Below are 23,223 nucleotides of genomic sequence, written 5' to 3' on the forward strand. Positions count from 1 at the left end.
AGGTGTGTAGTACAATCAGTTATTCATTGAGAGAATGTCGCATTGATTTATCGCCCCATTGCGACTGAATTTGAAAAAAACAAACTAGAACGGCACGAGTGTTGACGTAAATGAAACACGATAGACTTGAAAAGAAAAAGGAAAACTGACCCGATTTCCAGGCATTTTCTAAGTCGTCGGGCAAAACGGAGCGATAAATAAAAAGGCACTAAATAAAGCCAAACGTTGTGTCCAAGTGTTGTAATCATCTAAACAATGATTTTCGATTGACCAACTCGCTCGTTTTTCCGGCTGCGGTTTTCTTTCGGACGCCAACACGCTCGATAGAGTCCTTCTCTACACGTACGTACGTAGGTACACATTGAATTCAACTCACATGGATATCCATTCAAGCCTATTACATCTTATACGCATGTTCCAGAATCGGTGGAAGATGAGCCTCTCCTGCTTTCTCTGCGCGATGCTCTCAATACTTCTCCTTCATGCTGTTCTATGTATTCTTTCTCGAAAGGGGAAACAAGCAGCAGCCAAATGTCTCTCCCCCCTCATTTCTATTTTCTTCGTTCACAGCAAGAGAAAGTCAACGAAGCCCACGGACTTGAAAAAAAAAAAAAGTCTTTTTCATCCAAAAATATTCTCTATTTGTGTTAATGAATTTGTCCCTAGAACCGCTAGGCTACCTAAATTTGATAATACCCTCTTACGCAATGATGACGATCATATCATCCATTTATTTATTTGTTGAGCTGTGTCAAGTGAATCACGGCTCTTCTGGTAGCCAGTGAATGACATCAGTTTAAAAGATCCACAAAAGGACAGAAGTCGAACAAAACAAAACACCTCGGGTGTTGAATGATTCTGCACAAAAGAAAAAAGCCTAGACAGTCGGCAGAAAACCAACCACTCGTGTTGAACAGAAGGTGAAACGTGAAAAAGGATGACGGACGTCATCGTCTGAATAATGCAAAGTTGGCGAACTAAATGTTGAACGCGCACGCATGTATACGCTAGATCATTTCGTGTTGAAATGTCTAGAAAAAATGTTTTATTTTTAAACAAAACAAACGACATAGCGGGAAATTCATGTGTGTTGGATGAGGGATCGAGCCAACTGGAGCGACGGGCATGATCCAGCTGAGCTGTCGGGCTAGTTCATTATTCGTGTAACGGAACGTGCCCGTTCCTCCAGCGAAAGTCTTGGCCGTCTGCGTATATGAATTTGCGTCATACCTCCGACTGGCATACTTTATTGTTGGTGGTTGCTATATTCATGTTAGCTATGCATACATTTACCTACAATCACTGGAAAAAAAAAAAAAGATTTTCTAAAACTTCATCATTTTTTTCTTTTTTCCGTTTACCTTTTCATTTTAAACGTTTTGAATTTCTTTTATATTTTTAAGGCCATTAGCAATTTGGGCTAGCGGACCAACTTTGGCTTCACTTCTCGGGCTATATAAAAAGGTGACATCGCTTTGCGAGTAGCTAGAATGTTATATGCTATTTTTCCGAGTCCTCAATAATTGTGTATCTACGTCATGTCGGTCCCCCCCCCCCCAAACACATAAGAAGACGGCAAGAAATGGGGTCGATGTGGTGCCCGAGCAACTGAACACCTCAACGCCCGCCTTTCCAAAAGGCCTATAGTCTAATTGGCCGACTACTGTTATACACTCGTTTTGTTACATTGTCCCCCCCTACGTTGATTAATGGCGTTTGAAAAGAAAACAGAATGACCGGAAAGTGTTAATGCAAACAATAACAAGTTCATTGAAATCGGACAGAACGCGCGAATGTTGCGCCCGCTTCACTTGCGCACCGGACATTTCGTTCAGCTTTGAATTTCAACGGTATGTGAACTAATACGACGCATAACCAAGACCCATAAGGACTGCTGGATAGCTAAACTATATGATATAAAATTGATGTCTGAACTACGTGCACATAAGGAGTTACAGTAGAACGGAAATGATTTGGAGCTATACGCGTGTTTTGTATGCGGTTCAACACTTGACATCCGAATCGTCCGTACGTAATGTAGACAGCACTATATACTTTATGCTATTTCATGTTTTTGGCGAAGAAATTAATGGGTTTTCGTTAGAAGAATGTTTGATGTTGTAGGGAAAGCGTATTAGCCGTGCGGAATTACAAATGAGTTTATCCAATCCAGCGTTTATGGTCTACTGCCTTCCACATGTTTGAGGCTCCTACATTGCATTTTTATATCCTGTTTGTGTGTGTGTGTCTTCTTTCTGTAGTCTCATTTTGTGTGTGTGTGTGTCTGTGTGTAATGTGACTGTCTATAGAAATCAGTGCTTTCCTAGACGATATTGTTTAACATTTGACTATGAAATCTAAAGAATTTGATTTTTCATATTTTTGGTTGAATTTTGCCACAATTTGCTGACACACAGTGCAGTGCAGGTGAAAATAGAATAGGCGAATTAGTTGTAATAGGTGGCAAAGCAATTTTCTCTTTCTCCCTCCGTTTTCTCTCTTTTCTTTCCTTCTCGGCCCGTTCCGTTTCAGTTTCTCCTCCACCGACCGTCCAACCGTGTGGAATACGGCACACGAGCCACATCGAAACAGGCCAATATAAAACGCGACTATGGCTGCCGTTGCCGCTTCATTCCGTGTCGAGCCGCTCTCCTGGTCGAGCTCTCAGCTCTTCCTACCCCAACGTTATCCAATTTCCAATTCCTGTTGATGGGCTTCCGCAATAATACGCTAACACATTCGTTATTGCACATCCGAATACCGCGTAGGCCAACCGTCGAATTGCTGAGCATTTGGGATCCCCGACGTTTTCTTGTGATTCTCCATTTTTGCTGATCCTGGACAGCTGCGCACAATGTCTACCAGTCCGTTGTTCTGCATCAAACTGCTCGTCCTTATCGTCGTCTTCAGGATGGTCACTTCTGCCTCTTGGGTAAGTCAATTTGCATATTTAATTCTTGATTGGTTTTATTGGGCCGAACCGAGGGCTTAGAATCAGGCCGAGCAATGGTGAAAACAGGATTTGGGCAAGACGGGGAGTTTGAACGAAAAACAAAAATAAAAATGAGGCAATGCAAATTTAATTCCATTAAGATTTTTGAGAGATGACCAAACATGTGGCTTTGATCGAGCGAAAAGTGGACACTTTGAATCGCCACAGGATCTCTACCGTGCGAAAACAGCAGGTGTTCTTCGTCCTCGGCCACTCTATCAACGAACAATGGCGAGATGCATCCATCCAACAAAAAACCCAGAAAAGAAAAAAAAATTAAAAGAGGAAAAATAAAAATAACCTCAATGGATTAAGGACGTAAAGAAAAAGAAGTCAGACTTTCTCCTCTCATAATACATTTTCGTTCAGATGGGCATATATGAATCCCACTGAAATTGTAGAACAAATAGAAAAACAAGCAAATGATAAAAGATGAGTGGCGGAACGTGACGTGCCCAATTTACGGGACAGCTCTTGCGTCATTGTTGGGAAATATCAAAAGAAACTAAAGTCTTATCGCACAACGGGCATAACACATTCACATGTGTTTCCAGCCCAATTATTTACAGCTACAGCCGAAGACTATATATGCGCAAAGTTGTGCGTTCACAGAGTTATGACCGTGACCATAGGATGACGTAAAGAGGTGCCTCAGCTGACGGTGCCTCTGCGAAACATTCATTTTTTTTTATATTTTTCTCCTGACAACAAAGCAATTAGTAAGGGCAAAGGCCTAATAGTCAGCCACATCGGGTTCCTTTTTGATGTTATCGCCTTTAAAGTGTCAACAGCTGGTCAAACGCGGAAAAGCTACGACTTTTTTCTGTTTGCTCTTTCTCGTTGAAGATGCCAGTCATCTGTTTCTTAATTTTCTTTTTTTTTTAAACAGATGATAACGTACAGTTAGACCCTCTCCTTAAGACGGTCATTTGAATAAACGCCGCTTTTATCTCTAGCATCTTCGTTGTGTCCCATTAATGTCGAAAATGTTCAGTCGTTTAACAGCGCGCGTCGGTTGCCCAGATATGGAGGAATATTGTTAGACGGGGCGGAAACATTTTCTATTGCGAAAGAGAAAGAAATATAAACATGTGTCAACGCCGACATAAAAAAAAAGAAAACAACAACACCGAAACACATCAGTTTCCGTTAGGATGTTACGTCATTTGGGAGAAGAGCCTGTGTCATCAACGGGCGACAGCTGGACGTTGTCGAATTATTCTGAATGGCCGACATTTGCGGTTTTCTTGAGCAGCGGAATGTTCTTGATAGTTAGGCTACTCATCATCTTTCGTCGTGCTCGTAAAAGGTAGGGCGTTTTGAATAGCATGAACAAAATGGCAACGACGTAAGAGTAATGCACATTTTCAATGTAATTTAGTGGCTTCTTGATATTCTTTTTTTTTAACGTGCTCTTTTGTTTACCTAAGTTTGATCCTGACCGATGGCGTTACGGCAAGAAAACGTGCAAATGTTGTGAGTATACTCTTCCATTTTCACGTTTAAAACAAAATGGCTTCCATCTTCTTTAATTAATGGACGTTTTTTGTTTACTTTCTTCAATTATTTGATGATGATTGCAGCTTGTGGAGTATCGAGAAAAGACGAGCACCGTATCGTTGGCGGACGTCCTACCGAAGCCTACGATTATCCATGGATGGCTGGATTGCTGTTCAAAGGCGCTCTCTATTGCGGTGCCACCCTCATCAACGACAGATACGTCGTCACGGCCGCCCATTGCGTCGACGGGTAACAACCACGAGAGATTCGAAACGAAGAAATTCGTGATAATTTTGACATTCCTGTTCTCAGATTGGATATGGATTCTATTCACGTTCTGCTGGGCGGCCACGACCTGGAAAACGTCAAACAGGAAGAACTTGAACTGAGGGCTGTCATCCGCATGGTGAAACATCCGAAATTTGAGGCCAAAACATTTAATAACGACATTGCTATCTTGCAATTCGACGAACCCATTCCCTTCTCTCGATTCATCGGACCCGTTTGTCTTCCTCAATCCGGTAACATTACATAAGAAAATAAGATTTGATTTCTTTTCTTTTCCCCCAAAAATAATAGCGAGTTCTAATTAACACGAATTAGATATTGAATACGCCGGAAAGGTGGCCGTTGTAACCGGCTGGGGACGCGTGAATGAAACGGGCAACATTTCGCCCGTTCTCGCCCAGGTAGCCGTTCCTATTTACACGAACGCCGACTGCCAAAAGACGAAATACGGCGTCCAGGCCATTACGGAGAACATGATGTGCGCCGGATACGATCACGGAAAACTCGACGCCTGTCAAGGCGATAGCGGTGGGCCTTTGCATTTGGAAGGCAAAGATCACAAAATTGATCTGATCGGTAAACGAGATTGCTATCTTTTTTCATCATTTTAAACTATGTAGTATGTCGGATGAATAGGGTGGCGCTAATTGGTTGGCGGAGAAGTTTAACTAATAGAATTGAATTGCTTTTCGATCCCAGGCGTCGTGTCCTGGGGCCAAGGATGCGGAAGGGTCGGCTATCCCGGCGTGTACACGCGGATGGGACGCTACTTGAAATGGATTGCCGAAAACACGCCGGACGCGTGCTATTGCGGTCGACGTCAAGGGCGCAATGGCGATTAGCCACATGCAATGGAATGTAAGCGGAATCACACTTGGTCAAGCGTACACTTCCGGCCGGGAAAAAATTGCATAACGAGAGCATGCATAAACAACAACAGTAATAATGCACCAACTTGTTCGATGCATGTTTCGTGGCCAACAGCTGACTTGACGTGCCGGCCCACAGAGGCGAATAATTGCATACATTCTGCCTATTTAGCCAGCAGCCTTCTGGGAAGAGAGGGTGCCGACTATCGCAGACTTCCGCATCGTTCAACCTTTTTTTTTTTTCTTTCCCTTTCTTCCTGTCTTAAATTCTTTCCTTTAAAAAAAAAAACAGAAAACGATTCTACCTTTTTTAGATTTTTAGATTATTTGATTAAGTTCTTGGTATCGAAACATGGAGGTCATTTTTCCCCAGCCGTAATTGTAGGGCGGTGACGTTTATTTGAATTCCAGGAATTCATGATACGTTCTAGTCCAACTAACGCCTCTGATCTCGAACCATGTGACGGAGTTTGTTTCAAAGGACTTCCAACTATGGTGTTTTGTTTTTTTGATTTCACAGAAACGTATTTCACATTATACGTACGAGGCTCTTTTGTAAATATATGTCGTAAATCACACATTTCATCGCTTGTGGGAATTGTTGATTACCAGGCCCGTTATCTTCATTTTTTTTTAATGAATAGGATTGTGTGTCTTGTCCCGTTGTAGATTCAACGTCTTTTTTTCCTCGTTAATCGTTTAAAAGTTTATTTTAGTTTTTTCTTTTCACAGTTTCTTCTGCATTGGTTGTTCCGTAGTTTTTAGTTAGGACATAGCTCAAAGGAATGCAAAATATACGGAAAGTTTAATTGATTCTAAAGAATTGAGATTATTTTTTGCGTGACTTGATAAAAATTGGAAGGTGGGAAACAGGCAGCCGGTCAGGCTGCAATTATGTAGCGTCAGGTAATCAAACGGGTCAGCGAGGAAAAAAAAAAGTAATTTGTGGCGTAGCAACCACGGATTACCTTCCGTTATTTCGTTTATCTTTTAGTACCCACACATAGATACGAAGTTACCATTTTGGACGGTAATCGTTACGTAACTATCGGGAAACATTGTCATTTGGTTATATTCTCAATCTACAAAAATAGATGACGACGCTGCATGCGTCTTCTAGGGAAATGCGGATTTTCACAAAGTTATGCAAAGAAACAGCTCAGATTTGGAAAGTTAAGGAAAAATGGCTATCCAAGACAATAGCTGCCTTCCTGCCTAAGCGCTAAGCCTAATATTATTGGATAAATGGCATGTTATAGCTTAAATGACAACGGTGGAAACCTATTTAAAAATACACATCAAGCAAGCTGAAAATTAGTTACAAGCCTTGCTGAATTTAGGAAGCTAATGTTAGCTGAGGCGAGGCTGGAATTTGGAATTTAGAATTTCAATTCGTGATCCGAATTGTAGTCATGGTCAATGACTTGCCTCATGACGGAGTAAAAACCGCTGCGGCACTTGTTAGCTATCGAACAACGGAACAAGTGGTTTCAAAATAACCCACCAGTAGCTTCCATTTTGCTTGTAACTTTCAAGACAGTCAGTTTTCACCAAAACATAGTCACGCCCATGCCAGAGAAACTTTCTGCTTCAGTCAAAACATTTTGCTGCTCTTAACTTAAGAGTCATGTCCATCATAACTCAATACTCTTCTTATGCGTGGGTTAAATTTTGGACGCCGTCTTTTTGGTTACCGTCAAACATCACTTGGAGTGATTTCAAAGACACAGAAGATGTCGTTTACCCCAAATTCCAAGAAATCTGTTACCCTGTTGCATATTCCATTATAGTTGTTTTCGTCAGGCTCATTATTGAAAGGTATTATGAAATTCCTTTTATTTACGTTTTTTTGTCATCCTTTCAAAAAGTAATTTTTTAAAAATGTATAGCGAGGAGCTTAAATTAGTCATATAAATAAGATGGTCTTGTGTAACATAGAAAAATGTGTTGTCCGCTTCTACAGGTGCATTTTTTTGCCATGGGGTTTACGAAGAGGGCTGAAGCAAACAAAAAAAAAGGTTGCGAAGAATGTGTTGTTGGAAGAAGCTTACAAACAAGGTGGATCAGACCTACCCCATAGTAAAATCACTGGGTTAGCGAAACAACTTGATTGGAGTGTTCGACAAGTAGAACAATGGTATGAAAATATTGTGCATTTTTCTATTTTAGCAAAATTTGTATGTCTAATGCCTAACCTAGGATTCGTCACAGAAAACAGCAAAATAAACCATCTGCACTTGTCAAACTAACAGAAAGTGGTTGGAGGTTCACATATTATTCATTTGCAGTTTGCTATGGATTATGGGCTCTCTGGGATAAACCTTGGTTTTGGAACATTGATGAATGCTGGACAAATTACCCTCACCAGGTATGAGAACGTGAGCAATACATAGTCATGTTTGTTATTGATGGCACATTTGACTAAAAACTACACATTGCAGACTGTTTCCTGGGACATCCGGCTTTATTATGTATTCCAATTAAGCTGCTACTGGTCCATGCTGTTCTCCCAGTTTGTCGACGTCAAACGAAAGGATTTTTTAGAGATGTTCATTCATCATTTGACCACTATCCTTCTGATTATCTTCTCATATACATGCAATCTGATTCGTGGAGGGAGCTTAGTGCTCATCATTCATGACTTCTCTGATGTTTTCATGGAGGCTGCCAAGATTTTCAAGTACATCAAATGGCAGCGCGGTTGTGATACTTGTTTTGGTTTGTTCTTCATTGTTTGGACTGTTACGCGACTTATGATTTTCCCCGGATATCTCATAAAAAAGTAAGTTAAACATTTTTTTTGTATATTGTCAAAGATATTCATTTTTCAAAAACATGCGCATGTTTCTTTTTTAGTTTTTGGCTGACGGCCCCAAATTTCATGCCAATGTTTCCTGCCTATAATGCATTGAAATACTTGGTTGTGGTATTGTTTCTACTACACATCATGTGGACTTATTTCATTTTGAAAATATTAAAACGTGCCCTGTTATCAGGAAAGGTTAGTATTTATAATTCAAGTTTTATGCGTGCAAGGCAGCTAACTTGACTTTCCGTTATAATTTCTTCCAAAGACGGAAAGGGATTCCCGAAGTTCGTCAAGCGAAGCTTCAGCTACCGAGGATACTTCTGATCAAACTGCCTCTTCGGTCCGACTCCGTAAAAAATAAGCTCTAAAAAGAGCTGTCCAAGTTAAAAAACGATCCTTAAACAGTGGGATTTTTAATAATCCAGAACCCAAACAAAAAAAACAAGTATTCCCATTTTACGAAAAGTTTTAATTTTCGAGATTGCGCTCAGTTTATTAATTTGCCTTACTTCCTGAGGTCCATGAGGAACTTTCCATCGTTTGTTGTCTTAATAGCTGCTGGCACAGATGTGTTGTTATGATAGTTATTGCAATATATTCTATGCTATTCTGTTATCGATCCCATGTTAAAGCTAACTATAAGCATTCCACAATTACAAAAATTTTTTGGGTGTTCAACCTAAACCTATTTGTGTGATCCAATCGTTTTGAAAACACAAATTGCATTGTTGTATTTAATAATTTTGAATTCAATAGCTATTTCCAGCAGGTGCTGCAAAATGATGTTCACCACGTGTAAATATCTTCCGGGAGTTGGTTGTAACCTAAGTTGATTGTCGTCATGGGTATTTACTTGGTGCAAACCTACAATAGCATATTTGCGTGACTGGGCGGTCATTTTCTGCTAGGTAACATTTGATTATTTAATTTTACGATTTCACCTAATGCATTGATATTGATATTTAATTTTACACAGGCTGTCTCGGTGCGGGACCCGTTACTCCATGTGCAGGGTCGTAGGCGTGAACGCGCGTTATCGTCTAAATCTAGTGAGCTTTGACGTGAGATTCTGTTATCTCGGAACAAGTATTGAAATCCGTAGGGGACTGAGCAACTTATACAATCTGTGCGCGTTATGTGTAAAGTCAACTTGTCGGCCATAACGTACTCTACACTCTACTCATCTAAAATATATTTTGTGATTATTAGTCTAGATACTCAATTCTCGGTGAACGATGATCTGGATGCCTGATGTTTTTCATGGCAGTTTAGTTTACCCGGATGCATCCCACCTGTTTTATTCAGTGGTTCTCTCAGTTATTGTCACTTTTGTCAGGTCTTCAATTGAAAGGTGAACATTTAAAACTTGTGTAATTGTATTTTCCATTATAAAAATTTTTTTTTTTTTTTTTTTTTTGCATTTTAATTGTTATTTTTCTTGTACTCTCTAGTTATTTTTGGGAGCCATTGGGAATCCGCAATGGCATCCAATCTAGCAAAGCGATTGAAGAGAAAAATCAGCTATCAGAGCTGCAATACTTTAAAGAATGCGGTTGGCGTTTCGTTCATCATACCACTTTATTCGTCATTGGTATTTTTATCCTTTTGGACAAACCTTGGCTCTGGAACATAGACGAATGTTGGACCAATCTCCCTAACCAGGTGGGATTGATTTTATTTTTTAAACTTTTACGAACATTACGAAGAGAATTCTTTTAAACGTTTTACATTTTGTACCATTAATAACAAATTACGTCTATGGACATTTAGATGATCTCTGCAGAAGTGTGGTGGTACTACATTATTAATTTGAGCGTTTATATGTCGCACATTTATACCCAAATGTTACATCGGAAGCGCAAGGATTTTGTTGAAATGTTCATTCACCATGTAGTCACCATACTTTTGATGGCATTATCTTGGGTGAGCAATACGGTCCGAATCGGTACATTAGTTCTTGTTGTCCATGATAGCGCCGACATATTCATGGAAGCAGCTCGGTAAGTTGTGATACATCGGTATCGTGTGAGGAAAATTCGTGTTTTAATGTTTACCTTTGTGTAGGATAGCCAAATTTCTAAAATATCCAAGAATATGCAATCTTTGCTTTGGATTATTTTTCATCAGTTGGATTGTTTCTCGACTAGGAATTTTTCCATTCCATATCCTCAAAAAGTAAGTTTGTACCACAATTGTACCGCAATAGACGTAGATAGTCTAACGAGTCCTTAACCTCTCCATCAGCATATGGTTTGACGCACCCATAGAAATGTTCGGTTCTCCTATTATTTCATCTTTAATTCTATTGCTGCACATTTTGCTTGGATTGCACCTATTTTGGACGTATTTAATTCTACGAATTCTCTATTCGTTTCTCGTTTTAGGAAAGGTAGCACAAGACAAATTTTTCTATAATATATTTCTGATTCTAAAAAACTTTAACTCTGTGTCAATAGTTAGAGGACGATTCGCGCAGTACTCCTACCGAACTGGTTGAGGACCATAACTCAAATGTGAAAAAAGCCAATTGACCAAACATCGTTCGTGTTTTCAGTAGTTTCTTGAAGAGCAATTTACTTCGAAATTCACTTAACTTGTTCCATTAGTACGCACACGTACACGAAAACATCGTGTCCGAGATAGCGGTAAAGACGCCAACTTAGAAGGTAATGAATAACAAATGCGAAGCGAGTGTATTTTGAATTTAAAAAATGTAAAACGCAAAGGAAACCTTTTTTTAATGAAGAACAAACATCACCAATGATTTGTTTGCATTCATGTTTGGTGTAGTGAAACCCAATAAGTAGTTGAGGTATGGTCATTTAAAAAAAAATGTATACAACGTGATTGAATGAAAGAAAGAAAAAAAAAACGGACGAAATTTCCGGTGTGCTTCTGGAAATAATTTACAAACTAAACAGACATTTGGGGTAAAAAGACAGCTCTATTTACTGGGAATCGTCAGTTGAGTATAAGGCAAAGATCAATTTCAAAATGAAAAGGAAAGGAAGATACAGCGCTCATATCTATATAGCAGAGAGAAGATTTGGGTGCTGGAACCATGGATTTATCCAGTCATCATCTCCATGAATTCTGTAACAGGTAAATAAAATTAGTTTTATCCGTATACAAAACAGTGTGTGCGTGCATTAATATGCGTGAATTTACCATCAAAATCAATAGTTCCGGAACCATCTTCATCGATTTCTTCGATGATACCGTCCAAATCGTCTGAGGTGAGCTTGTCGTCCAAGGCGGCCAAAATTTCACGCAACACAGCTGTTGTGATGTAACCGTTACCTGTCAAGAAAGTGTAGAAAAACATCCTTAAAATCAAACAGATGTTCTTATCGTACGTAAGTAAGAAAGCTATACCTTCTTTGTCGTAAAGACGGAAAGCCTCCTTGAGCTCATTCTGCATAGCTTCATCATCTTCATCCTCCAAGAAGTTGGCAGCAATGCTGTAGAAAGCTTCGAATGACAGTTTGCCAGTCTCTGTTTTTTCATTTTAAAAAATTATTTTTTATTATCATTAAGAATTCCTGTCATGTTCCTCTGCATCATTTAAACATCATTTAATCTTACTGTTTTTATCAGCTTCTTCGATTGTGATCGCCAACTCGTTGCTGTCGAATTGTTGGCCCATGGTGTTCAAAATAGCTGCCACTCGATTTGTTTCAATGAATCCAGTTTTGCCCTGATCGAACATGGCGAAAGCCTTCTTAAGCACTAAACAGGACAAAAATAGTTTAGTTCATTTTGGATAAGAAGGCTCCTATCGCTACAGGTACTGCACATTTCAATTATTCCACTTTAAAAATCTAATTTTAGAAATGGGACTTACTTTGAGTCTTTTCATCGTCACCGTCCTATTATTCCAACACCGTCGAAGAGGCAACATAATCAAGCAAAAAGATATAAAAGAAAAACAATAAATATTATGAAACTACAAACAACTTAAACTCCATCAACAGCAAAAAAAAATTGCACGAGGTAAACGTTGTCGTAGAAAATAGACAACTATTATTAAAATGCTTGCTTGATATGCTTTGCAATTGAATAAGACATCTAATTTGCAGGACCCAAATGGAAATTTTAAAACAATTTCACTATACAGGCTTTCCTCAGGCCCGCATTAAAAAACCGGAGAACGCGTGCTATCGCTTAATCTCCAATGTAATTTCAAATAGCAATGACAGCGTAAAAGATGAAGAAAGAAAAGCGCCATAAGTTACCATTGTGAAGCTTGGCAATGAACGAGAACTAGTTAAACGAGATGGAAGTTGGTCGACGTTGTCTCGGAGACTGAACCAGCAACACGCGATGTAGGTTGAAAAGCAAGGTGCCTCGAGTTCAGTTATTGCTACAGACCACCATCGTACGAATGCAGTTTTTCCTGCTGTTTGCTGCTGTTTTGGCAGGTCGCCTGAACATCCATCTACTATATCTATTTATGTATTACGAGACGTTCTTTGCTACTCCCCTCCTTATCCAACTCCGTTCCGGCTCGTGTCAAAATATCGTGGCTTGCCCGAACCAAAGGGAACAATCGGTACCATGTAGCCGTTTCCAGTGAACAGCCTTGTCTGAAACTCAACGTGCACTCTGCTGTAATTTTGTATAGTAGAAGGACTAGATGGAGGGCTACACAAGCTGAAGTGGGGGGGTTCTATTTTACGGCGGAATAACGACACCAAAAGAGTCTCGTCTACACAAGTGTATATCTTTCTCTTCCTGGTGGCTCTTGCAATCCACTATATCAATACCATGCCATACGGTCCAAGGCTTTACGGCTTTAAAAAGTTCTTTGGAATGGCATAAATGAAACAAGGCTGAGCCTGGAATGTTTTCCCCTGCCAATGAGACTTTTAGTGATTATTATCTAGAACCGTAATGGGAAAATACTGTTGAAAATAATTCTGCAAGGTGTATGCGAAATTATCATGAGCGCTATTGTTACAACTGGTACGTATTTTCGAACGATGTTAGTAAAAGGAAAGTAGGCTGAACTGCAACGATAGTTTGTTCGTATGACATACTACACGTGAAAAATGCACTCGACGACCCGCAAAGTCAAACAAAGGACATTAAATGATAACACGCACAACTTTAAATGAAGCGCATTTCGAATTTTAAACGTTGTGAACATTGATTTGACTGTACAATCAATTCAGAACACAGAAGTTCGCATTGACTACCTTGAGTTTTCTCACCATCGGGAATTTTAGTTGTTAGTTTAGCTCTCGCCTAATTTGAGTAAGTAAAAACATCTGAAGGGCTATGCCATTTCCCAATAGGGATTCTATTCTATCAAACCTCTGGGGGTTCCGAGACTTTACTTCATAGATGGCGCTGATGGCGCGGAAATTTCGGGGTATCGCCACTAATCTCTCGTTGCTTTTTTTTTTCGGTGCTATGTCACTGAAATTGGTCTCCCTTCGTAGAGCAATTAACGGAGCAGTCCGTGGTCGAGTCCTTGTTTTTTTTTGCCCAACGATGAAGGAGTGCGGAGCAATAAAAGAGCGACTTGAAGTTTCTGCCAATTTTTTCAGAGAAGATGACGCGTCGGTCATGAAAATCAGGCCGCGAAGTTATTATTTGAGGCGGGGCTTCGTGTCCGTCGCCTGGCAATGGACTTCATATGAAAGGCCGTGTATATGAGTAATTTCGTTTACGTTAGGTGACTTAGGTTGATGTGTTTTGTGTTCGTATACCGTTAATCCCGTCGCTTCGCCGCGTGTGGAATTTATTCGTCGGTTTGGTAGGTGTGTGTTACTTATTTATCGCTTTGGTAGATGTGTGGCATATTCAACTGAACGGCTTGGTTGGACAGGTGTTAAGCGGGGAGCTAATAAATGTTCGATAACGCCTATTCCCTCCCCTCCCCCCGCAGCCAGGGGGCGCTAGGGACGAAATTGTCTATTTCCCCCCGGCCAGTAGGGGCGTTGGTGTTTAAATAGCTATTGCCAGAGTCATAGAACCCTGGTTGGTTCACGACATGGGGGGAATCGTCTGTCGTTGTGCCTAATTTCGGAAATAGCAGCAGAGCCTCCAGCGGGTGTGTGATAAGTGCACCAATCAGGAAATACGTTTGAAAACTTCAACAGCCAATCACAACAGTGATAAAGGAAACGAACAGAGCAGACGATACCAGAAAAATTGAAGCTCGAATAGAAACACTGAAATGGCCGTTGAATAATTCAGTTTCTCTCGATAGATGACTCTGATTCTAGTTTCCACCACTTTGCTCCGCCCCAAAACTGTCGAAATTTTAGACATTCAGACCAACGAAACGCGGTATAGATTCCTCTCAGCCTGAACCAACCAGGGTTCTATGACTCTGCTATTGCACACCTGAATCAGTGAACACAATCAGGTGGATGCTACGGGAAAAGGTCATGCCTATTTCCCCCCGGCAACCGGAGGGGCGCTAACGTCATAAAGTGGTATTTTCCGCCGGCTGCCGCGGGGCGCTAAAGTCAAAATTGTCTCTTGACCACCGGCTCCGACCCCGATTGACATGGACACGGTGTAATCCCACTGAGCTTGCACGATGCCTAGGTAAATCTATTACCTTTGATTTGTATCTAAATAGGTTTAATCACCCGAAACTGCATATTCTTCTGTTCGGAACTAGGCGTGCAAGATACGATAAAACTGGCCTTATCTTCTTGACTGTACGTTGGCAGAAGTAGAGTCAAAGGAAAACGATATTTAGTTCCATCCTGGATAAGCCAAGGTGTATTTCTACATCACATAGAAGAGGTATAAAATAAGATACCTTTATAATTGGTGTTTCTTTTCCCTCTTTAGTTTAAAACAGATGTCATCACTTTGGATAAAGCAGGGCGAACCACAAACAGTCCACAGTGCCCCGTGGCTGCCAGGGGGAAATAGTACATTTTGACGTTAATGCCCTACAGCTGCCGGGGGGAAATAGATTTTACCTAATTGAACATAAACTCTTAGAACATAAGATAAAGCAGTCAATCCAGGAAGTTAATTGGATAACAAACTAAACTTTGGTGGCCGAAGTACAAAACAAGCATGGAACATGACCATGAAAGACACATTCAAAATGGTAGTTGTAGGTGGCTGTGCTAGAAAGTATATTCTACTCATTGTTCCTATGTTTTGTAATTTTACAACTGAATAGCAGAGGTGACTTATTCATCAATGTAGATGGTTACATTTCTCTTGGTAGAGGGATTATTGCTAATTGAGCTTTTATTACAGTTTTTATTTTTATGCAGTGATCTGAAACTGAGACTGGAACTTCTGAGTTCAAAGCATTTCCCATTGTATTAATCCAGCATATTCAGTTAAAGGTACTGTACATCTATCTTATCATTTGATCTTAGAGTAACATTTTTAATCATTTTTTTTTTTTTTTAGTTCACAATTTAGTAAACAAATGCATGGTGTGTGTCAAACTAGCGATTCTAATGCAGATGTTAGTCTTCCCTCTTCACCATTGCTCTCTTTTTTACAGCTTATACAATTAAGAATTGTTCGGGGTTTTCAAAGATTCCCAGTCCAAAAATATCGACACTTTATATATATACATATATATAAATGTTTTAAATTCATTTTTCTAAATATTGTGTCTTTTGTCCTCGAATAGGCAACACCGCAGGAAAGCCCATGTTTCCGAAGTATATCCGTATCCGACGCCATTATGACTGTTGGATTTCTTATTTCTCTGAGAATGTTGTTCAGGACTTCAGGTATTTCGTTAGCTCTATTAACATTTTGGGGGAGATGTTTTAGATAATTTTTCACATTCTTAGTCCTTTCTGCTTGGCGAAACAACTTTCTGTTTTACAATGTTTTCTTTTTTTTCAAAGATCTATTGACACTTCCATATCTTTATCAATGAACATATTTTGCAATGTGTCTGCACCTGTGCTTTAATCTCCATAGGAGCTGTGAACATTCAAAATTAATTTAAATTTCTTGATCTGCAATTTTAAAACTGATTTCACAAACATTTTAATGCTCATCTTACTGTTGAGTACTTGTTAATATTTTAAAGGTGTTGTACATTCTAGTCAACCTTAAGGCAGACAGGTGGCAATTTTAAGATTTTGCTTTGCTTGTCTGCTGTTTCATTACCTGCTAGTAATGGTATAAAATTCTAGCACTTCTTAATGTGTTGAAACATGTTTGTGGGAAGTCTGATTTTGATATGTCAAAGTACTTTGCCAATTTGCTTGCTAATCTGCAAAATGTGTTCATTGATCTCCAGGAACTGTGAACATTCAAAATTAATTAAAATTTCTTGTTCTGCAATTTCAAAACTGAGTTCACAAACATAGAACATGAAAGGGAAAAAATTGAATTATCCAGTAACCTGTTTTGCTGACAAACTTGGTTTAGCATAGCAGCTCATAAGTTTTGTTTTTAATTATCATTTAGAACAATTAAACAAATGGTACTTTTAATTTTCAGGTCATGGAAATTGGTAGACAAAAGATGAAATATGAAATGGTCTGAAGTTGAACATAGTAAGCTAAGCATGCTACGCAAACTGGAGGTGCGAAAGGCAGTGGAACGGTGCTCGGAAGGTGACGGAGGACAGGATGACTGTGAAATTGTACAGTACGATGAGTAACCAGTTTACAAGAAGGTTTAGGTATCCGAAATGCATTATCTGCAATTGTTTGATTCGATAAAATTGTCTCCATGCATATTTTGATTTGAATCGTAAGGTAGAAAGTTGACAAATGTTCGTGATGCAATACGTTTCAGAGTTGCATCGTTTGGGTTCAGGAAGGTAAAGTTCCTTTTCATAGAACCGCTCAGGCCCCTGAATGTGAAAGGTGTTGACACCATCCCAGTGTTTACAAAAGCTTGTAGTTCTAGCTTGTAGTAGTCCAAGTGAAATCCATCTTGTTAGTATTTCAATTTCTCGTATGCGAGTTCTTAATTGCGTAAAACACTTCGGGTCTACACTGCTTTTTGGGAAATGTAGTAACTTCTGATTTTCACCCATCATCCGGGTTTTCTTTCTTTTATGCAGATATTTCCCTATCGCGTAGTTCCGATCCATTATGCGCTAAGTTGGCGTTAATCTTTCTTGTTTTAGAGGAAATGGCATGCAAAATGTTGCGGAGGAATTTGACCAAAAGAATGCACAAGATAGTATAGAATCTTCACTCTCACGGAGAAACAGCAAATGAATTGCGTTGATGAATTAACGATTCGCGATGATTGCTAACTAAAGAGAGAATTGTTTGCAGATGACAGTAAATTGCTGATGAAGCTTCACGATTCCCAACTACTCAACACATGCTGCGATGGAAGACCACACTTAGTGGAAGAAAGAGCGCTCCATCAGTGAGAGGAGGTGATTTGGACTTGGTGGAATACCTGATGTCTTCAACAGTCGCACCGGTATCTGTGTTTCTGCTTTCGTTCCAGCACATTTCTATGTCGGTAGCATGTTGGGCGTAACAACGGAAAATCAAGTATGCCGATCTGAAGAAAACAAACAAAAGCGAGGTTGCAGATTCCATTTGGCAGGAGCTTGGTATTCAGCGGTGTTTACTTAGAGTAAAATACACGACTTTGCTAGAGAGGAATGTGTGCGTTAGATCGAGTAAAACATGGCTAGGCAAGATGTAATTTCTGAAGATTCTATTTGCTTTAGTTTTGGCAGTTTCGTTTATTTGTGTGAAAGTGTTTTGCCGTTGGCTAACTGAAGTAGGTGTAAAACACCACACTCAACGGTCGAAGAATGAACTAGAAAGTTTTGCTGTTCATGAATAAAAAGATCACTTAGTAAAAAAATGTTTGAACTTAGATAAAATTTGCGAATGATGATTGTGTTTCGAAGTATGTCGTTTTTATTTCAAATAGTTAGAATTGCGAAATATAGTACAAATGAGAAACATACATAAATGGAATTTCATTTATTGTCCCACCTCCGTCCCACAATTCCACCACTGTTTCCAATTACATAGTTATACAATAAAATACAGTACATTACAATACAAACACACATACACTGAGTTAACCCGTTGGCTGCCAGGCCATTCAACCCGTAGGTTGTTTTCTACAATCTACGCATCGTCGTCAGAAGGATCCACGATCTGGTGGGACTTGTCCGAAGACAAGTCCGGGGTGACACGGCGATGGAAACCTTTACAGGGAATGCACACCCTCAGGAAACCATCACCGCATCGAACAAGGAGAAGTCCCTACTGGTGCATTGCCTAACCGCCTTGCGGCGGAGCACTGCCCTACCCCATAGGGCAGAGCAGTGCGCGCGGTCCCTACAGCTAAAAAAAAAATGGGAGCAAAATGGGTGGCAGCCAACGGGTTAACTCACACAAACAACACACACCCAAAACAATACCAAAACAGACGAGAAGTTCCACGTTGCACCGAATGCCATCACCGTCAGCTGTTTTGGATCCGCAAAGGTTACGAGATGCCCTCTTTCACTCGGCAGTGGGCATTATCTAGAATTAGAATTCACAAATTAGAACACCAACATAGTACTTTATGCAAACCAATTAAACTTACGTTTTTAATCCCATAAGGAGGCATGATAACTACTGGGCGGCGTTTTTTTAACGTAAATGCAAATAAAACTTGACAGTTCTACAATACAAAATTAAAACTCAGAATAAGAATACTGGATAAGTTAAATTACAGTACCATAATGAGGCGATGGCATGAAAAGTATAATAAAAGGCTTGCACAACAGTATGCATGTTGTCAGCCTAAGAAGAGCAGTAAAGGCTGCAAATGATTGAGATGGCATATGAAAATGATGATTTCTATGAAGTTCCAAAATGACAAAAAAAAAATATGTTACAATGCCAAGCAAAAAGAAATTTTTTATAATACCATGCTATGATGCTGAAGTTAATTGATGATTGCTGGCAAAGAAGGGAAGCTGTGAAGACTAGATTCATGGTTGTTGATGGTTGGCTAAGTGTAGAAACTTCAAATACTGGATCTGTAAGAAACTAGTAGTAGATAGTTTACAATACAAAGTAGATGAAGATTCTGTAATTACAAAGAAAGAATATTATACCAAAAAATAATTACACAATGAGTCAAAATACAGCAGTTGAGTTTGATGATGGTTTCGTTGATCTTGCTGTTGCGGAGGCATTCCTTGTGGACTTGAATTCATGAGGAACTCAAGTAAAAGAGGCATGCCATTTGGTGCGATGTTTGGCTGGAGCGAGATGAAACTTCGTCAGTGAGAAATGACACGATAGAAAGAGACAGTAGTAGTTCATTACTCTGATTCAGTGTCTCATATACCTGATAACAAGGGAGACAATGTTACAAATAAAATATAAACTTTTAAAAAGTTCCTCCTACAACATATTTCATAAAGACAAAAAAACTGAAAAGGAGATCACATACCTGAGTTGAAAAATCCTTCGAAAGTAGAAATAAGTAGATACAAACTCATTATTCTCTCATAGCTGTCACCATGGTTACTATGGTAACTAGGCTTGGGGCAATTAAAACGCCATCTAGCGACGAAACAAGCCTAAAATTGGATTTCATTGCTTCTCCTTCGTAACTAAGAACCTAAAAATCGCAAAAACGTGTCCATCCACTCTATCGTTATGTCAGCTTTACAAAAGCACTAGTACGGGAGTAGCAGCACAAAAATCCACAAACGTACATATTTGAACTACCCTCAAACCTGTGTTACATCCCTGTTACAGCTAACGCCATCTATTGAAAGAAAAATTGTAAAAATCGGGGTCGGTGATGTACTAATGACCTCATCTAGATTCTAGACAGAATCCCTATCGGGAAACTGTATGGATTCAAATATGGAAAATTTAACAATGAAATACACATAAATAAAAATACGGATGATATTGGGTATAAATGAGGATACTACATCATTCACTTAATCAATTCCAAGTTGATGAATAAGAAGTGATCAGTAAGCCTTTCTTTTCACAACAATGAATTTTGTGTCACAGAACTTGACCGAAATTTTATTCGCCAAGCATCATAAGGGATAGACCTAAAACCATTCAAGCTTTAGAAGTGCGGGTCATAATGGCATATGTCACATAACCATTAGGAAATTTAGGAATTTTGGTTGTAGTATGATATTCCACCTTTTGGAGGTGTAGTATTCCAGAGCTGGGGTGTAGTACTCGGCACCATTTGTGGTGTAGTATTTTGGGGCCTTAATATAAGAGCTACGCGTGGCATACGTGGTAGTATAGTAAAATGAAGACTCAGCAAAGTAGCCTGCAGCCGAACGGCACCTGAGAACTTCAGTGTAGTAAGCGGCGGCGCGCGCGGCATAAGTTATCGTTCGTGGTTAGGCTCGACGTAATAAATAGGGCAGCAGCGGTGCAGTAGCTCGGGGCAGAGTGTTATTTCGAAGCTTCGGTATAATAGATGAATGTAACAGAAGTCCCTGTGCAATGCTCAGGTATAGTCGGATAGTACTCCGATGCCTTGGTAGCATAGCTCGGTGAGACATATATTAAAAAGTGTGGTAAACCTGAGCTTCCCCATGTTAACTTGTATCCAATTAGTATTTTGAAGCTTCAGTGTAGTAGCTGGGAGTGGCATACGTGTTGGTGTTGTATTCAGGTGCTTCCTGGTGTAGTATTTTGGAGATACAGATTTGGCTGTTGAGTACTTCGGCGATTTGATCGGGTAATTCTTGTGTTTTCGTTGTGCAGTATTGCGGCGATTTGATCAAGTAATGCTCGTAGTTTTCGTTGTGCAGTACTCTGATACCTTGATCGAGAAGTATATGGGGGCAGTGTCCGTCGTGATGTAATTGGGCGCAGATGTTGTATAATACTCGGAGGTAGACGAGCCCTCCGGGGTCATATCAACAATCAAAAGAGATAATAGCCAACAGCAGCTTGATGCTGTAGTTAGCTATTACAAGACAATGAACAATAAAAATTATATATATATATTTTTTTATAGCTGCATGCAACCTAATATTTAAATACTAATATTAATTAATTACTTAATATAACACGCTACTAATTAGGTAATACTTTCAACTTCAACTTGTTTGTAGATACAATAATTAGTTCAACACAAACTTGCAATCAATTGAAATCAACGGATATACAGACCGAATTGGGAAATACATTGATAGTTACCCATAGCTATAAGCTGATGGACAATGTAAATTGCAGATGATGGCAAATGCTATGCTATTTCTGCCGTGTCGGAGAAGAGCTCACTCGACTGTATTCAGACACCTCTGTTCTGCTGTTTTACACGACTTCCTGTCAACCTGATTGAAACTACAAATTCGATGGCTACACTCCAAAACATACCTATATCGAAAATGACGTCATAGACGATAAAAGCAAGGCCTGTAGAAAGAGGAATCAGAAGATTAGATTGGACAAACTTGTCCGCCCTTGTAAAATTAGTAAAAGAAACATCTATTTTTCTTCCTTACTGTCATTTAAAATTATAAAAACCAATTTTCTTTTATCAATTCTCAGTTACATCAACGCGACTCCTGAAGCAGTTAACTATTTCCAAAAGCAGACGAACTGCTTGGCAAATTCAATCTCGCCCTTTGTTTGAAAAAGTATGTCACTGGCATTATACTTCAACAAAGGGCAAAATAGGGGTGATCCAGCAGCACAAAAATTCTATATTTGACTTTAGATTATCTGCATTCCACGAAAAAAAATTGTTTTAAGAAAACTATTTCTATGAATTGAAAGCATTGCAATACTTTGATCCGCTCTAAGTTGCTGCATATCATTTTGGCCATACCAGGTTCACTGCTATGGTTACATTAATTGTTATAAAAATATAACAGTTTGTTGAATCCTAAATTAGAGAAGAGATTGGATGAGAAAAAATTATCTTGCATACTGAAAATCAATGAATTTACAGTACCTGGAAATAAACAATCTAATGTTAATAATGCCTTAATTTCTTTTGAAAAGGTCAAGCAGCTCTTATTTTTTCATTGAAAAAGGAAGATCCCTGCTGATTACAACAAATTTTGTAAAAAAAAAACTTGATTGATTACTGTGAACTGAAAACTGTGGTTATGTTAGACCGATTGGTATGGAAACTGAATTCTTCTGCTCAAAAGTGAAATGTGAGCTATTTTATTGGTTGTTTGGCTCCCATGATTCTGGACAGCTCAATCTTCTTGGTTAGGATTGACATTCTGTTCCGGGGTATACAAATATCTAGTACCATCAACATTTCCTGTGTTGCAAATAATGGCACCAGACAAATAAAATAAAATTATCATTTTAGATTTGGTACAATCAGGTATTGCACATAAACACACCTCAAACAGCAATTTTAGACCCTCCATTTGTTTGTGTATCTCGTGACATGGATAGCTTTCATACCTTATGCACACACTCTACTGTAACTAAAAGGACAAAATTTGAAATTTCTGACTTGTTAACATTGCCCTCCAACTAATGAAAGTGATTAAGTGATTTCCCTTCATAAACTTAGTTCTGCAGAAATAGCTGCAGTTGAGGAGTTGGCTGATCGTATCAACGATGAAAATAAATATATGTATAACGAATGCGATAGATAGATCATGAAGCAGATTCGTAAGTCGTATCTGGTCGAATGTAAAAACTAACAATAATTGCCGAAAAAAAAAACACGTCTTTCAGGGGACTTGCAGCCGTAGCAAAATAACGATCAACGACATGACATTTACGGAACGAATTGCGTGTTTATACGGCCTTTGACTGTTGCTACAGAGTAATAGAATACTGGTGTAGCCACGGCCATGTTAACTCCCC

At 39.3% G+C, this 23,223-nt stretch overlaps 4 protein-coding genes and 2 long non-coding RNA genes across 25 annotated transcripts; 4 read left to right on the plus strand and 2 right to left on the minus strand.

Moving 5' to 3' along the window:
• Positions 1 to 2,588: 2,588 nt before the first annotated feature.
• Positions 2,589 to 6,463, plus strand: LOC116922977 (trypsin-7). The gene is made up of 6 exons (XM_032929484.2): positions 2,589 to 2,932; positions 4,423 to 4,468; positions 4,576 to 4,741; positions 4,805 to 5,013; positions 5,096 to 5,356; positions 5,480 to 6,463. The coding sequence occupies exons 1-6, from the start codon at positions 2,855 to 2,857 to the stop codon at positions 5,620 to 5,622; spliced, it is 903 nt and encodes a 300-aa protein (XP_032785375.2). The 5' UTR covers positions 2,589 to 2,854; the 3' UTR covers positions 5,623 to 6,463.
• Positions 6,464 to 6,958: 495 nt separating this feature from the next.
• On the plus strand, positions 6,959 to 9,073 carry LOC116922943 (ceramide synthase 5). Its single transcript, XM_032929431.2, has 6 exons — positions 6,959 to 7,467; positions 7,613 to 7,786; positions 7,849 to 8,017; positions 8,091 to 8,431; positions 8,506 to 8,650; positions 8,724 to 9,073. The coding sequence occupies exons 1-6, from the start codon at positions 7,277 to 7,279 to the stop codon at positions 8,817 to 8,819; spliced, it is 1,116 nt and encodes a 371-aa protein (XP_032785322.1). The 5' UTR covers positions 6,959 to 7,276; the 3' UTR covers positions 8,820 to 9,073.
• A 107-nt stretch (positions 9,074 to 9,180) lies between these two features.
• On the plus strand, positions 9,181 to 11,222 carry LOC116922982 (ceramide synthase 6). Of its 2 annotated transcripts, XM_032929491.2 has the most exons (8): positions 9,224 to 9,366; positions 9,435 to 9,597; positions 9,668 to 9,809; positions 9,910 to 10,120; positions 10,229 to 10,458; positions 10,523 to 10,633; positions 10,703 to 10,847; positions 10,915 to 11,222. In XM_032929491.2, the coding sequence occupies exons 3-8, from the start codon at positions 9,694 to 9,696 to the stop codon at positions 10,987 to 10,989; spliced, it is 888 nt and encodes a 295-aa protein (XP_032785382.1). In that variant the 5' UTR covers positions 9,224 to 9,366; positions 9,435 to 9,597; positions 9,668 to 9,693; the 3' UTR covers positions 10,990 to 11,222. The 2 variants fall into 2 exon arrangements, with proteins under 2 accessions (XP_032785381.1, XP_032785382.1); XM_032929490.2 differs by having other exon boundaries at positions 9,181 to 9,366; positions 9,435 to 9,809.
• A 160-nt stretch (positions 11,223 to 11,382) lies between these two features.
• On the minus strand, positions 11,383 to 12,905 carry LOC116923000 (troponin C). Its single transcript, XM_032929514.2, has 6 exons — positions 12,694 to 12,905; positions 12,303 to 12,327; positions 12,044 to 12,187; positions 11,834 to 11,953; positions 11,627 to 11,758; positions 11,383 to 11,551 (listed from the first exon to the last, which is right to left on the minus strand). Exons 1-6 carry the CDS (start codon positions 12,694 to 12,696, stop codon positions 11,526 to 11,528), a joined length of 450 nt encoding a protein of 149 aa, XP_032785405.2. The 5' UTR covers positions 12,697 to 12,905; the 3' UTR covers positions 11,383 to 11,525.
• Positions 12,906 to 14,576: 1,671 nt separating this feature from the next.
• Positions 14,577 to 18,355, plus strand: LOC116923058. 14 transcript variants are annotated; one of them, XR_004394190.2, is made up of 7 exons: positions 14,577 to 15,019; positions 15,096 to 15,197; positions 15,272 to 15,786; positions 15,854 to 15,911; positions 16,083 to 16,185; positions 16,910 to 17,093; positions 17,701 to 18,355. It is a non-coding gene; the product is annotated as an uncharacterized LOC116923058 (long non-coding RNA). The 14 variants fall into 14 exon arrangements; XR_006646799.1 differs by having other exon boundaries at positions 15,272 to 15,636; positions 15,695 to 15,786; positions 15,854 to 16,185; XR_006646800.1 differs by lacking the exon at positions 15,854 to 15,911 and having other exon boundaries at positions 15,272 to 15,636; positions 15,695 to 15,786.
• A 2-nt stretch (positions 18,356 to 18,357) lies between these two features.
• On the minus strand, positions 18,358 to 23,223 carry LOC116923070. 6 transcript variants are annotated; one of them, XR_004394270.2, is made up of 12 exons: positions 22,749 to 23,223; positions 22,509 to 22,663; positions 22,343 to 22,435; positions 22,176 to 22,273; positions 21,891 to 22,110; positions 21,583 to 21,801; positions 19,847 to 21,349; positions 19,537 to 19,741; positions 19,316 to 19,477; positions 19,124 to 19,245; positions 18,989 to 19,066; positions 18,358 to 18,924 (listed from the first exon to the last, which is right to left on the minus strand). It is a non-coding gene; the product is annotated as an uncharacterized LOC116923070 (long non-coding RNA). The 6 variants fall into 6 exon arrangements; XR_006646804.1 differs by having other exon boundaries at positions 19,847 to 20,960; positions 21,034 to 21,349; positions 22,343 to 22,663; XR_004394269.2 differs by having other exon boundaries at positions 22,343 to 22,432; positions 22,749 to 23,222.

This window comes from Daphnia magna, linkage group LG5 (assembly GCF_020631705.1).
Source record: "Daphnia magna isolate NIES linkage group LG5, ASM2063170v1.1, whole genome shotgun sequence".
Taxonomy (NCBI): domain Eukaryota; kingdom Metazoa; phylum Arthropoda; class Branchiopoda; order Diplostraca; family Daphniidae; genus Daphnia; species Daphnia magna.